Source organism: Fringilla coelebs (assembly GCF_963513975.1).
Source record: "Fringilla coelebs genome assembly, chromosome: 5".
Classification (NCBI taxonomy): Eukaryota; Metazoa; Chordata; class Aves; order Passeriformes; family Fringillidae; genus Fringilla; species Fringilla coelebs.
The window spans coordinates 57,640,552-57,655,273 of record NC_140033.1 but is presented as its reverse complement, the minus strand read 5'-3'; the positions used below and the strand labels follow the sequence as shown (position 1 = coordinate 57,655,273).

Sequence of the window (14,722 nt, the reverse complement as noted above, 5' to 3'; positions counted from 1 at the left end):
AAAAAAAAGAAAGTAAACACATAGCAAAAATGAAACTGCTATTTTGAGGCACCTCTTTACATAGGCTTTCAGTTCAGGCCAACAGCTCAGTACCTTGAGTTGATCTCTGAGTGAACCCTGTAGGGGAGATACAAGTCAAAACCACAATCCTTCTTTTTTGTCCCTCCCACTGGGGAAAGGGTTGATAAAATATTACCAAAAAAGAGCAAACTCAGTCCTCTCTGATATTAATTTTCAGAGTCAGTACTTGAAATCTAAACATCTTGTTAGAAACATGTTTTTCTCATACTTCTTTGACTCCCAGGTCATGCTCTAACCTCAAATCAACGCCAGTTTGGCTATCAGTGATAAAAAACATTGTAAACCATACAGACAGCAGTTCCTATTAGTGAAGAGGCCCTACTCATCCTGCTCTTAGATGTTATTTTCAGTTGCTTATGTCTAATCATGCAATTAATCATTCATGCCTAAGTCTTCCTTTTCATGTTAAGAACCTACTTAAAGCAGTTTTTGTTTGGTTTGTTAACTTTGCTGCTTTAATTAAAAGCTATTTCGCAGAAGATTCTTGGGGAGAAAAATATGGATTTTGCTTAGATTCTTGATTATAAGAACAATATTTAGAAACTCTTTTGCCTCAGGGCTCTGAGCAGAGCTAAGAAATTTAGCAAAGCATAGCAGAGATGTGCTTTTGATTGCTCTCCTGGTAAAGACACCTCTGTGGTTCAAGGCACTAAAGCTCAATTAGACAGCAAGTTTCTGCTGGGCTCTCAGCAAAGCTCCTGCTATTCTCACATTTAGAATTTGACTTGAAGGATGAAGGAGAAAACATCCAAAGGATAGGTTTATCGTTCCTGTAGCCATCCTCCTGAACACACATTGCTTATGGATACTTGAAGCTGATATGACATTCAATGCCCCTAACACTATAGCCATGCTTTTATAGAAAGGTGGGTTGCATAAATTAATGCAACAATTGCTTTTTCACTATTTAGTTTCTCCTTCCTACAGGTGTTAGAGACCTTATAGCACCTTTCAGTAGCTTCAGGGGGCTTACAAGAAAGCTGGATGGAGAATGACTTTTTAAAAGGGCATGGAGTGACAGGACAAGGGGGAGTAGTTTCAAACTGAAAAAGGGTAGATTCAGATTGGATATAATGAAGAAATTGTGCCCTGTGAGGGTGCTGAGGCCCTGGCACAGGTTGCCCAGAGAAGCTGTGGATGCCCCTGGATCCCTGGAAGTGTCCAAGGCCAGGCTGGATGGTGCTCTGAACAAGCTGGGATAGTGGAGGGTGTTCCTGCTCATGGCAGGAGGTTGGAATGAGATGGGCTTTGAGGGTCCCTTCCAATCCAAATCATTCTGTGTTGCAGCTCATCCAAATTTGCATGCTACCAGCATGCCAGCAGTCCCAAAATTAAGCTATGGAGCACTACAAAGAAGAGAGAGCTAATGAGTGACTGGAATAAAGACTGCAAAAGGAGCTAAACAGCAGCAGGAAGGAGGAGAGTAGGTACTATAAAGTTTTGGGGCAGGGAAGGAGAGGGAAAAGAGGGGATCCCCAAAAAGAGGAGGATTTGAATTAGAGGAAAAGAAAGGTTTGATGCTGTGGAGAAGAGGGAGCAGAGGCAACTGGAGATAAAGGGATGTGTTATGCAAGCAACAGACAGAGGGACAGAGCCAAAACTGTCCACAACTAATGGACAGAAGCTGGGATGTAACTCAAGAGGAAGGACCTTGGTTTCCCCAGCAGCAGAAAACAGCTGTACTATTGTCAGTGTCCCATCCCCCTCTGACATCTGCTCCACATGTGCTGCCACTACTGATGGCAAATCATTAGTGCTGAGAGCTCAATCAGCTTCCACCATGCATCAAAGTGCCCAAATCATCAACACAGAACCCTATCAACTTTTTCTTTCTTTGCCTTTTGAAGTTAGAAATTAACAACACAGAGCTGCAAGAAAAGAACTCTAATGTACTGAAGTTATAAAATCAAGCCCTCAAACACTAGACAGTAAAAAAATTATGGTTGTCTTTTTAAGCTCCATTGAGCTCCTTAGTTGTAGGCATTTGGGTGTATTCAATTATCCTATCACAAATCTTTCCCAGTGATCTTGGTGCCATCTAGAAACCTGGATATGCTCAACTTCAGAAACACATCAGGGTAGTCCAGTGACAGAAATATCATCCAAAGAATCCCCACCTGATATTTTGTGCAACCTGGAAACCGTGAGTCACTTGCAGGCAGTGAGGGGGTGAAATCACAGTTTTGCAGCCTGAAAGCCACACTGGATGCTACCCTCAGCTCTGCTTTAAAGGTATTCAGTCACACCAGCGACTGAAATTTATTACTGTTTGTTAGTTTCTAAGTATGCATCCTCACTTTCAGCCAGTGTGCTGAATACTCACAGCTGGAACTGGAACCAACTGCTGATGTTTCCTGAATATATAATGGAAAAAAGTCCTAAACTCTCTGGGAAAGCAGGACTTCACTCTCCCAGTGTTTTAAATGCTTTATTCTTTTGCAACAGTAGCATTTACATAAACACTGCAAATAAAATACTAAGGTTAAGCATGTCAGTGGAAGCCCTGACAATCAAAGAATGGTTTGGGTTGGAAGGGACCTTAAAGATCATTGAAAATAGATACAAACAGCCATGAAACACATTTCCCTTGCTCTAAATCAGGCAAGTCATACTCTCTTTATCTCAGAACCAGTGTGAATCCAAGCCCTTTTAAGCCAAAAGAGGCCGGGATCAGGCTCTGCTCTGGCACAGCTATGAGTACTTTTTTAGCAGTCAAGAAGTAAAAACTACAAGTTGTCAGCACGCTGTTATTTTTTTCCAATAAGCAAAACAACAGAATTATCCAAATCTACAAGGTCAAGTTGAAAAAACCATACCGTTTTAAGCAAAAGCAAAACAAAAAGCTGACAAAATATTTGGGGGTACTCCTTAAAATGGTATCTTATCTTGAAAAGAAAATAAACAATTCATCAGCTCAAGTAGCTTTGGACCTCACAAGTTTCTTTCCCATTTACAGTGAGAGCAGGGCTGGAGCAAAGAGTTTGTCACAGAGCAGGGGATCAGTGTTAAATGTGCAGAACAAAGCAAGTAACTCTTGGACTACAGGAAAATTCAGCCCCTTCCCCTGTATTTTCCACCTGTCTCTTGTGCCTTTGCAGATTTTGTAATTCATTCTCAAAATCTGCCATTCATGTTCCAGTTTGAAACTTCGTCCCTTTGTCCACAAACCCTCTGGGAAGTCACATGGTAAAAGGGCCCAAGGAGGCAGAACAGCAGCAGTTGGTCATTAAAGAGAAAGGATCCCCGGTTACTGACCTCGGAACTTCTTTGGAGGATTAGCCAGATCACCTGCCTCGGGCTGGACCACACACCGGTCATCCACTAACCTAGAAAAACAAAAGGTAACACACTCACTAAAACATGCCATCAACGTTTATAAATGCGCAGACACGTCTGCCACACCACAGAGCCAAAAGCTTCCACATTTCTCCAGTGTAATAGCAAAAAATACCTTAGAAACTCTGTTATTCAGTTACTAAGCATAACCAAGAAAGTCTACATGTTCCTTCTAGACGGGGATTTCTTCTACAGCACTAAATTATGGTCTGTGTTTCAGATCCCACTTCATTTAAATTCAGTCAAAATCCCTTTTGTCACACCAACATTGATGTTCCATGTAAAATTTATCTTCTCCTTCATCAGAGCCATTAACCCTCAATCAGAAATGGTTTTTTTTCCTGCAGTTGTCAGATTTTCTTCTTCAACATTTCCCATTTTTTTTCTCTGAGGAGGCATGTGGAATTAAGGTTCAGCTCTGATCAAAACTCCCAAGACCATATTTTCCTGTGCTAAAATGAATAAGCATTTCTTTAGTCCACAGCAGAAAATCTAGATGACAAATCTAATCTATTTCTTGTAATATTTTAGAAGTTAAATAAATAATAAAATTTAAAATATGAATTGTTAAACTTATCTCAGAACTTCCTAGACATAAATTCAGCTTCCTTTCAGGAAGCATCCTGTAAATAATTTGCCCATTTCAAACGATTATTCAGGAAAATCATGTTGAAGGACACACTACTGCCCTGCCACTTCATCGCAACATTCTTAGCAGCATTTTTGTTGGAAATTGAAATAAAAGCACAAATGGCTTCAGCCAAGTTACACGATAGATGCATTCAGCTTTGACTCAAGTTGGTGAAGGCTTTACCTCCAGCCACAAGCACAGCAAGGCCAATCCCCCGGGACACCCATGAGTTTTCTACCTCTAGCAAGATGAAAAAGTCTCCACTGTAGCTGCAGCTCCCAGAAGCAAAAATGACAAAGAATTTTGGAAGCCAGCAGTTCCAATCTCATAAGAGACTTAGATGCAAACATGTGGTGTCACTGAGGAAGGGGAATTGAAGAAACAGCTTCAGGAGTGAGCAGGGGGCCTTAGGGAGTTGTGCTCTTCACAGTCTAGGTTAGGCCAGGCTTAAAAAGAGCAGAGTGAGGTTTGGAAAGCAGGACTCAGGACGAGTCTTGCAGGCATCCTGTCCATGTTCCAATAGGCCAAAGCTTCCTGTAAACAGTACCTAACCCGGAGTCACTGCGAGCTGACTGGAAAGGATTACCTTAAACAGGAGCTTTGCCAAAGGGTTTTTATGCCAAGGAGTACTTCTCACTCTCAACAAAATCCCTGGAAGGTTTTTAAGGAAGAACCCATAAGATTTGACCTTAACCAATGTCAGGATGGAGGCATATTGAAAAGTCAACCATAAACCACAAGGAATCTCCTGCATTCCTTGGTGACAACTTGTACACCCTCAACAATGACAACCACAAATGTGGGTGAAATGCAAAACTTTCACCATGGCTTGTCATTGTTGCAAAAGCCAGATAGAAAACAAGGTGTTGGTGCTGAGCAAAACAAATGAGACCCTGCACACTCTCTGAGCCAGCCAGCTGCAGTGCTCAAACACACTGGCCTTGCAGAGAACAGACATCCAACAATTAACAGCAATCACTTGCTGCTCACCATTCTCTAAAGGCACAAAGATAAGGACCCTAAAAGAGTTTGGCAGCATTCACGAACCAAAGACATCAGAGAAGACAAAGGAAAAAGGAGCTGGTGCCACTCCCATCCTATGGACACAAAATCAGAGCACAGAAAGGTTGACTGACATGTGCCAGGGCAGTGCATGACAGAGCAGGAACACCATCTCCTAAGCCCTTGCTCAGCACCTCAGCTTCTCACATCTTTGTTTCTTCTAACACAGGACAAAAATCTGAGGAAAGGTCTGCTTTGTTTATTTAGCAGTTACCAAATTAACAATTTAATCCCCAGCATTTCCCCATAAGGCCATTCATCCTGTATTCCAGCTGCATGACTTCAGGGAGGCTAACAGCTCCTTGTTTACTCTGAAGGTGCTTGTTACAGTACCACAGAGAGAGCTGAGCTGCACATTCCACATGATGCAAGACTTCAGCCGGCTCTGTGGAGGGGAACACAAGAGGCTCTTCAAACACAGACCACTTCCTCTGACACAATTCAAAATATTCAAATCCCACTTTTATAGCGAGCCAAAAGCAGCTGCTGGTTTGTTACTGACACCTGTGAGGTGGCTGCATTAAACAAGCAGCAATTCAAAACCTTTGTAACCTGTTCACAAATCCATTTGAGATGAGTGAAACCAAACAACAGGCTTGGCTGCAAAAGGTCCTGGGCACCTGCAGTGACTGTCAGACCACACCACAGCAGGTTTTAAGATCACTTGCTTGTAGGTTTGAATAGGAGGCCAAAGTGCACCACAACAGACTTTTTAGATAAAGGCAGAATTTATTGTATTATATTTATTGTATTATAGCATAAAACGTGCAAGATATGTAAACACTGATCCAAATTATGGTGCAAATATTCAAGCCACTTAACCACAGTACTATCAGAGAAGCTTTAACAAGCTTCAAGGGGTTTAATTCCTCAGCTGGACCCCTGACAATGCTGCTTTGTGCTCTCAGCTGTCATTCAGCACCTGGCACATACAACACAACTGCATTTCAGTTTTCCATACGTTGGCAGCACATAAATGACAAAGGAGATCGCTGGACATGTATGAAATGATCTCTAGCTGAGCTGGCTCTCCCCTGAACACAATAAATACCTGGGGTTTGCGCAATCCCTCCAAGTCACTGCCATAATTAAGCTGTACAGTTCATTGGTAGTGCCTAAGATAAATCATCAGGAAAGTCAAAACAGTAATTACAGCCCTGGACTCTACGCATGGCCCTTTGTATTCAGTAATTGCAGAATTAGGGGCTGAAAGCAACAACGCTCGTGGGATTGCTCGTCACACATGCCCAGTCATTCTCCCACTGAAGCCAGTGGAAGTTTTTCCACTCGCTGCAGGGCGAGCAAGGGCAGTTCCTCATCATTGTGCCACAGGCAGCCAACCTCACAGACCAGCAGGTGTTTAAGCCATTAAGGCCTCACAGTGTACAGAAGTGTACACAGCTACGGTGTACAAAGGCTCATTAAACAAGAATTGGAGCTACCTAAAGCAATGCCTAGGAGATAAGGCATGCTCCTCCACAGAGGCAGGGGGGGAAAGTAAAGGCAGTTTCAACTCTCCACTATCATCACAAAATCACCCAAGGTGGGTCAGCCTGGAAGGAGCCACAGTGGGGCAGCTGGTCCCACCTCCCTGCTCCAGCAGGGCCACTCCAGAGCACAGGATTGTGTCCAGGCAGCTCTGGAATATCTCCATTGAGGAGACAACACACCCTCTCTGGACAATCTGTTCAGTGCTCAGTCACTGCACAGGAAGAAAGCTCTGCCTTGTGTCAAGTGGGCAAAGCAAGACACTGTAGAGTTCTGCACGTCTCTTCCTCTCCTCTCATTCTCCTCTGTCATCTGGTGGAGTTGAAGCTGCCTCTTCTCTGCTGAAATGGGAGGAAGGACACAGGGGTGGGAGGAGCAGGACTGAGCAACAGCAGTATAACTGATAAGCAAAGTATGTTGGCAGAAAAGTCTAATGGTGCCTGGGTTCATAGACAGGAATCATATAGGCTCCATAAGTCTTTGTGTCCTGCAAGCTCCCCTGATTACCTAACACAGGCTAAAGGTAAATGCACAAAAGGTTTCTAGGAACTTGCAAGAGTCAAAGAATAGTTGTACAGCTGTAATCCTAGAAGGACTGTTCCCAGTGATGAGTTATTTTAGATTTACTGCTGAGATACAGTTGCATTCTTAAAGAACAAACACCAATGTAAGAAAACAATAGGAAAGGAATTATGGTGGTTTTCAGGAATTTTAGGTCTCTTTCATAATATAAGATGCTTTTTAGATTGTCAAAGAAAGCAGACACATAATATCATTTATCTTAGCTTTATACCTTGAGTTTCAAAAATACCATCCTGAAATGTATTTTTTCTCCTCCTACCAACAGCAATTTCCACCCAATAATCATACCCAATATTATTAAGTACAACAATATCTGAATAAACACATGAGCACACAGACTCTCCCATAGGTGGAACTGCACAGTGTGTGTAACTTGTTTAAAACTACAAGACCCAGCTGCTGATGTCTATTACACATTTGGCACTATTTACACACCTGTGGAGTATTTTACTCCTCAAAAAGCTGAATAAACTAAGCTAGAGGCGATATCTTCAATGTGAGACACTCACATTGCTCAGCTTTTACTCTCTTAATGGTATCATAATTTCACTGCCTTTTTGAGCAGCACAAGGCCTGGGCAGCAACAGGAAGAGGGGCAAAGTTGGTAACAGGCATCAGCAAGAGAAGCTGGACATTTTAACTGCCAGTGGAGCCCAGCAACATATTTGTTCACAAAGAATGCTGAGGTTCCATCCCAAAACCACATAACCTCAACATCCCCATGTGAACAAAGGAGCGGCCCACAAAGGCTCCCTTGCTTTGCTCCTCAGATTTCCCTTCACACAACCTCCTCCACAGAAGTGTTCCTCCAGAGCACCTGCCACCCAGGACACTTCTTTCCTCTCAAACTGCAGCACAAAGCTTCTCCTGTGCTCCACACATCCCAGCAACCACTCGGGAAGAGAGATGAGAGTCATACCACCAAGAAACCAACCAATAACGAACAATAGGTGATTAAAATTTTGCTGCCCTGGAAATCAAACATCAAATACCCAAGTGCCAAAACAATCAGATCCACCCAGTTCTTCTCCAAGTCCACCCACTTTTCATTTCATTGAGCCTCTTATCAGGCATCTAGGTCAGCCCACTTCTTGTGTGCTTCAAGTGGTCTCCTGCCAAAAATCTACAGTCATCCTACCTCACCCTTCCCAAAATGCGAGTTCATACTCCTTTCTGACTACCAGTCCTGCTTCAAATTATTTACAGCTCTATGATCGGCTACCCTGTATGAAATGTGTCCTTTTTCCTGTCTCTTTCCAATGCCAAATTTTTCACCATCATCTTTTCACATCTTTTAGGGTTCCCTAGATTAATCCCAGCTCAAGTAGAAAATAAAAAGGCTCTTCCTTGCACTTATAGAAGGGCTATTAAACCTCAGTACAACTTAGGAAGATTCCATGCTAAAAAGCCCTTTTGACAAATGAGAGGACAGCAGAACATAATATTAAAGAACTTCATACCAGTGAGGTACAGCAGCACAGACACAAGAAAGTCTGGCTCCTGCCTGCCTCAAACCTTAGGAACTTTATACTTTCCTTTCTGAATGAATTTTAATTGCCACAAACACAAAGCATAAAACAGGTTGAAAGGAGCTGTTTAATAAATGCCCTTACTCTGGGAAAGCAAAATTCTATGCATCTAAAACATTCCAAACTCCTGGAGGTGTCTAAAACAGCAGACAAATTTCACCATAAACAACCTGCAGTGCAAAACCAAGGTGTGGATGCATTTTATCTGAGCTACACAGAGCAGGAACACTCAGCCATTCCCACCATCCCAAAAATGCTTGTGTGGGTCACTTTGTATTAGCAAATGGTGTGGAGACACAAGGGCAGAAAGCACAATCCCATGCACATACTGGGAAGCAAAAACACCACCATACAAGCAAGCAGCTCCACATTTGCACTAATAACTGCACAAATAATTAGCCCTAAAGTTTTGTCCTTATCTGATAGTGCATTCATATTTTCTTGTAACTGTACCTGCAGGCTTGCATGTCAAGGGGGAGGGAGTAAAAGCAGAAGTTTTTCTGCTCAGTTAAGTAATCAAGCTATAAATCCCAAATGTCATTTTGTTATTCTATTGTATTGTGTTATATCCAATCATGCTTTTAGATTGCAAAAGCTTCTGTTCAGTAGAACTTGTTTAGCCCTTTTTATAGCTATATTTACATTTAAAGCATTGCACAATTTCCATTAAATTATAAGAAGAGAGCTAAAATAAATTATTACAAAGGAATAAAATGTTATTTGGAGGTTGCAGAGGAAGGGAGAAAGCATGGTTCCTGGATTTTAGTCTCAGTTTTGCAATTTTCTTGGCCTGAGCAATAGATAAGCCATTAATGCACCAAAAAATGGTACAGAGCTGCACTTGGACATACTGATTTTTGCCAAGCAAATTAACATTTGCACGGTATTTCAAGATCCTCACATCAAAACAACAATCATCAAGTCATTCTCAGTGGTGCCAAGCACACCTATAATCTGCTGTCAAAAGGGGACCGGGAATTAGTCACAGTCACAAGGCTGAGAGAGCTCAAAAAGTGTTTGGACAATGCTTTCAGGCACAGGGTGTGATTCTTGAGGCTGGGCAAGGCCAGGAGCTGGACTCAATGATCCTTGTGGGTCCTTCCAGCTCAGGATATTCTGTGATTCCATGGGGAACTGGCAATGGGAGGAGGTGTGCCAGTCTATCCCACCCAGCGCCCTCCCCAGGCACACCCAGTCCTGCTGTACTTCTCTACAACACTAGCACTCTGCTCCCAGGCAGGTTTTGGCTTCAGTCTGTCTCAGTGCCTTTGATAAACAAATTACATTCCCATAAACCCAAGGAAATGGTTGATTTCTTCCTTTGTTTCTTTTCTAATTTTTTTTTTAATATGAAAAGTAAGAGTCTATCCTACAAGGATGTTACGACAGCCTGAAGGCATTTAACTGGAAAACCCTTCCACAGGCAAACCCTCTTTTGGGTGAAATTTGTATTAAAGCTAAAAAACCTGAAATTATAAAATGAGTATAAGGAAAGCTTTCTGAAGGCTTTCTTTAGTGGCTTGCAGGACACAGACACAATAATAATGCACATCACCTGGAGGACTGGACAATTTTTTCCACTACTAATATTTTCCTTTAGGTGAAATCTTGGCTGTCTTTGAACGGACAAAATTTCTACTGATGTCTCTCTGAGGCCAGGATTTCACCCTCATCATCCCAGATTCCCAGAACTGCACTGAGGGATGAAGTTTACAGAAGAGCAGTGTCAGCACCTCACATGGAGGGTCATTCATCAAAGATTTAATTGCAACCTTATCTCTTCAGCATTTCCACTTAATCCACCTAACTACATATGGAATGCAAACTCTGTAACAAGCCCAGGATTTGGCCCAAACTTAGACGTAAATCAAGATTACACACATGACTTGAACTCTGCTTGCTCACACCTTACAACCACCCATAACAGGTCTGCAACTCAGCTGTCTCAATACAAGAAAGCACACATAAAGTAGAATTACTAGGTTTATCAACCTAACACACATTAGAAACACTGACACTGGGACCACTGTAAACTAAAAATGAGGGTGTCAGAGGCAACCCTGCATCTTTATGTGAATTTTTAGGCATGTAGCTAAGTGGTCCCTATCAGACTGAGCAGTTTAAATTTCTGTGGTACACAGTGACTTCAGAACAGAGATCCTAGTAACAGCATCACTGCTCCCAAAACCAAGCAGAACTCATGCAGAGTTATCTATTTAGCCACAGACAAAGCTAAGCCAGCAGCATAGGGAAAATAATCCAAATCAAAACAAATTCTACATCTAGTTTACAACAGAAGAGTTTGAGGTTTTTTCTCACCTTTGCACATATTTGTGAAGGGCCACTTGAAAGGACTGCTTTGAAGAACTGTGCTAATAAAAGGAGTCAGAAAGGCTGGATCGTTCACTGCTAACAGCACTTAATGAAAATTGAGAGATTTATCCAGAAAAACACTGTTGAGAAATGCCAATATCTGTCCAGTGATCAAAAAGTGACTTCATCCCTGTAATGAAGGCAGTCACACCTACTCATCAAAATGGCAACACTTACTGCAGAAAGGAAGCATAAGCAAAGGAAGAAAATAAGGAAACTTTGCTGAAATAGCACAATATATAAATACTGTTGTTTAAGCAGACAAACCAGCCTCCGGTGCTACTGTAAGGCCTGTAATGAACTTCAGCATCTAGAATGACAACATATATGTAGGCAAACAAATGCATACAAAAACATATACATACACAAATATACATGAAAAAACTATCAATCCTGCAAACACAGGTTGGAATGTAAATCCTGGAAAACGATCCAAGCTCTTTCTCCATTTTGTAACACAAACAACAATAATCCAGCAGACCAATCCATGTCACACTTTGTAAAAATGTGAGTGGAAAACATTGCTCAACCAAAGTGCTGACATTTTTCACATTCTGCGGTGCTTTTTTTACACAGGAGAGGCAAATTTCACGTGTCTTATTTTTTGCTTAATTAAAAAAAAACAGTTTTTCAGACAATACAGACAACAAAACCCTCCATGTTACAAACACTTTTCTATGTCAGGGTGTCAAACAAAGAAAGGGCTCACCTCATTTCAGAGGTGAGCAATGGGGACAAGTCCCAGGCTAGTGTGAACACATATAATTCCACTGAAACTAGTCAAACAGCTCTTTCCTGCAGCAACTCAGCACTGACCCAGTGTTACACCCCTCCTTTAGTGCACCTTCCTTCAGCAGCCACAGACACTGTCCAAGCACACATACAACAGATCCTGGGCTCCCCCAGGCACAGCCCCTTTCCATGAGATGTGCAATATCCTGGCACTGGGTGCAAACCTGCACTTTACACTGGGAACGTGAACCTTTCCTGACCACCCCCTTGCTCTGGAATTACAGCGCTGCCTGGTTTTGCCCTCAGATAAAAGGAGACAGCTCTCAGGTTGAACAGCATAACCACCAACAAGCTCGTAGCCAGCACACAATCCAGCTCCCAAAATCCTGCTGCTGGTTTCAGCCTTTGCTTCTGCCCCTGGGGACAATGACTTTGGCTGGCAGGAACTCCCTGAACAAGGTCTGCTCACCCTTTGATGTGTCCAGCTCTCACCGGTGGCAATGAGAACTGTGCACAGGAAATAACTCCACATCAACACGTGCTCCAATTCTCTCAACAAAGGATTGTATGATTTCTATTTTCACTTTGCAACAATAAATGTTTACAAATTTTTGCAGCTTGCCCAGGTATTTTTGCATCTTCTTTGCTCTTCTCTTACTTCAGCAGCAAGTTAAAAAAAAAACTTCCCAAAAAAAAAAAAAAAAAAACCAAAAAAAAAAAACACCACAGCTGAGAAATCACAGTGACTTTATTTACTTGTTTTAAAACTGAGAAGAGTCAGTTTCCAGTGGGGAGAGAATTTTGGGAGCTGTTCCAGATTGTCTCAGAACTGCTTTCCCAGTTGCTGGGAGCTGCTCTGGGAGCCCTTTGCCACACCTACCCCGACCTGTACACACTCGCTTGAGCGAGTCCCACTTAGCAGCACAGAGCAGAAACCTGGAGAGGAAATGCTTGGGAACGCTCCGGCCACAGTGGAAGGAGCTGGGAAGTAGGAGAGTCACGAAACAGCAGCCACAAGCAGGGTGGCAAAACAGTCACTTCTGTGCAAGGGGACAGGTGTGAGCCTGTTCTACTTGTGGGAATTTTTCATAACCATCATTTAAAAGCAGGAAAATGACATCACAAACAGGTTCATATCTCAAAACTGTTTCAGACCTTTCTCAAACCAACCACCAGGCAGGCTGGCATCTCCCACCAGGAGGCTACACTCACAACACAATCTCACATGCCCAAAGACTCTCCCAGGCTCTGAAGCACAGAAAACCCCACATCTGCTCAGCAGAGCTCAGCATTCTAACCAGGGTAGCTGCTCCAGGAGGAGTTTCTGGGACCCCTCCATCCCCTATCTGGGGACAGCATAAGTGGCAAAAATCACTCCAGAAAACACTCACTCACAGGCTACTGCATCCAGCACCCAGAGCAGACAAGGGCAGGTGGTTATTTATCAATACAGATTTTTTTTTGGCCCACCTGAGCTCTCAGTAATGACTCTGCTGAGCACCAAGGAGCTCTGACTCTCCGGCTGTGCTGTCACCTGTCAGTCAGATCACCTCCTAAGGTGTGTCTTAACAACAAGCTCTGTTACAAAGAAATGAGTTTGGCCTTCTACTTTCAGGCCCTCCAGTTCAGCAGCATTCTTTTCAGCTGAAGGAAATGCTTCCAGGTCTCCTCACACAGCTTATCCTGATACCTTAATGGAGGAAAAACACCTGCAAATAATCACTTTCTACTGGGAAAACCGGAGTCTTTTATCACTTCCATACATTTACTGGGAACTAACTGGCAGCAAAACAAAGAAATCAGGTTTTCTAGAAAAGCCTGCACTTGGTGATACGATAAGCGGAACAATGATATCCACTTCATTTTTCCTTTTTAAGTGCAATCCTACTGTACACACATACACTTATCAACACTCATGCTAAAATCCCACAGAATCCATGGGTTTTAAAGATGCAGACTGTGTTTGACCTGGGAAAAAGGAGCATGGTTCTTCCCTCTGGGTCAGTATCAAACAATCTGGGCACACACAACGCACCTTCTCCCTTCTGTGCCAAAGTATATACCTGAGAAAGCAAAGGCAAACCAGCTCCAGGGTTACATCTAACCAAGCCAAAGCCAAACCAGGGTTACACCTCTTCAAGCCAAAGCAATCAACTCTAGAGGAACTGTGATGCTATCACAAATTTTATTCCAAACCTTCAATCTTTGGTATCTTTTCTATTGGTCTCCTTCCTGATGCTGCATTGAGAGATATTAAAAACCCCTCTACTTTCACTGGAAAAGTGTGTGTTCCTTGCTGTCACCACTGCCCTGAAAAATGTGAAAAATGGCCTCCAGCTCTGAGAGCTCAAAAACCAGAAGACCGAGAGAACAGATGCACACATGATTACTTTTTTTAAATCTCACCATTTTTCAAACCCCTCTCTTTTGTTTCTGGGGGATCTGACTCATAATTTTCAGAAGCAAACAGGAAGCACTGCAGACATCTCCAAGTGTTTCCTCTCTCCACCCTCCCACCCACCCCTCTTGTCTTTTACATAATTTCTGGAGACTTTGTTATTCCTTTTGCTATATTAGCAATGAAATAGCACTTCCCTACACCAGCTCCAGAGCGCTGAGGTGCAGGAGACCCTCCTTTGCCCAGCTCCAAGGGAGAGACATCCTTTATCCCCTTGACAGGACAAAGCAGGGCTTTCCCTGCCTAAGGAAGCCAGGCCTGGGGGGCTGGCAGGAGCCAGCTGTGGGGAATTCAGTCCTGCTCCCCACAGCAGAGTGGGACCTGGAGCAGAGAAACAGGATGAAGAAGTGTTAGAAGGTAATGTGCCGGGAAAGCCTTTTTACCTCACTCCATTTATTACAGCGCTTCCTTTCATTGTATACATGGAAAAAAATAACATTTCCCCTTCTC

General features: G+C 42.8%; 1 protein-coding gene across 3 annotated transcripts in view; it reads right to left on the bottom strand.

Moving 5' to 3' along the window:
- Positions 1–14,722, bottom strand: part of ITPR2 (inositol 1,4,5-trisphosphate receptor type 2) — a 243,028-nt gene that overhangs the window by 210,655 nt on the left and 17,651 nt on the right. For all 3 annotated transcript variants that reach the window (XM_084205579.1, XM_084205580.1, XM_084205581.1), the window contains exon 2: positions 3,337–3,407. In XM_084205579.1, coding sequence (XP_084061705.1) covers positions 3,337–3,407 — 71 coding nt within the window. The remainder of the gene's footprint in view (positions 1–3,336; positions 3,408–14,722) is intronic.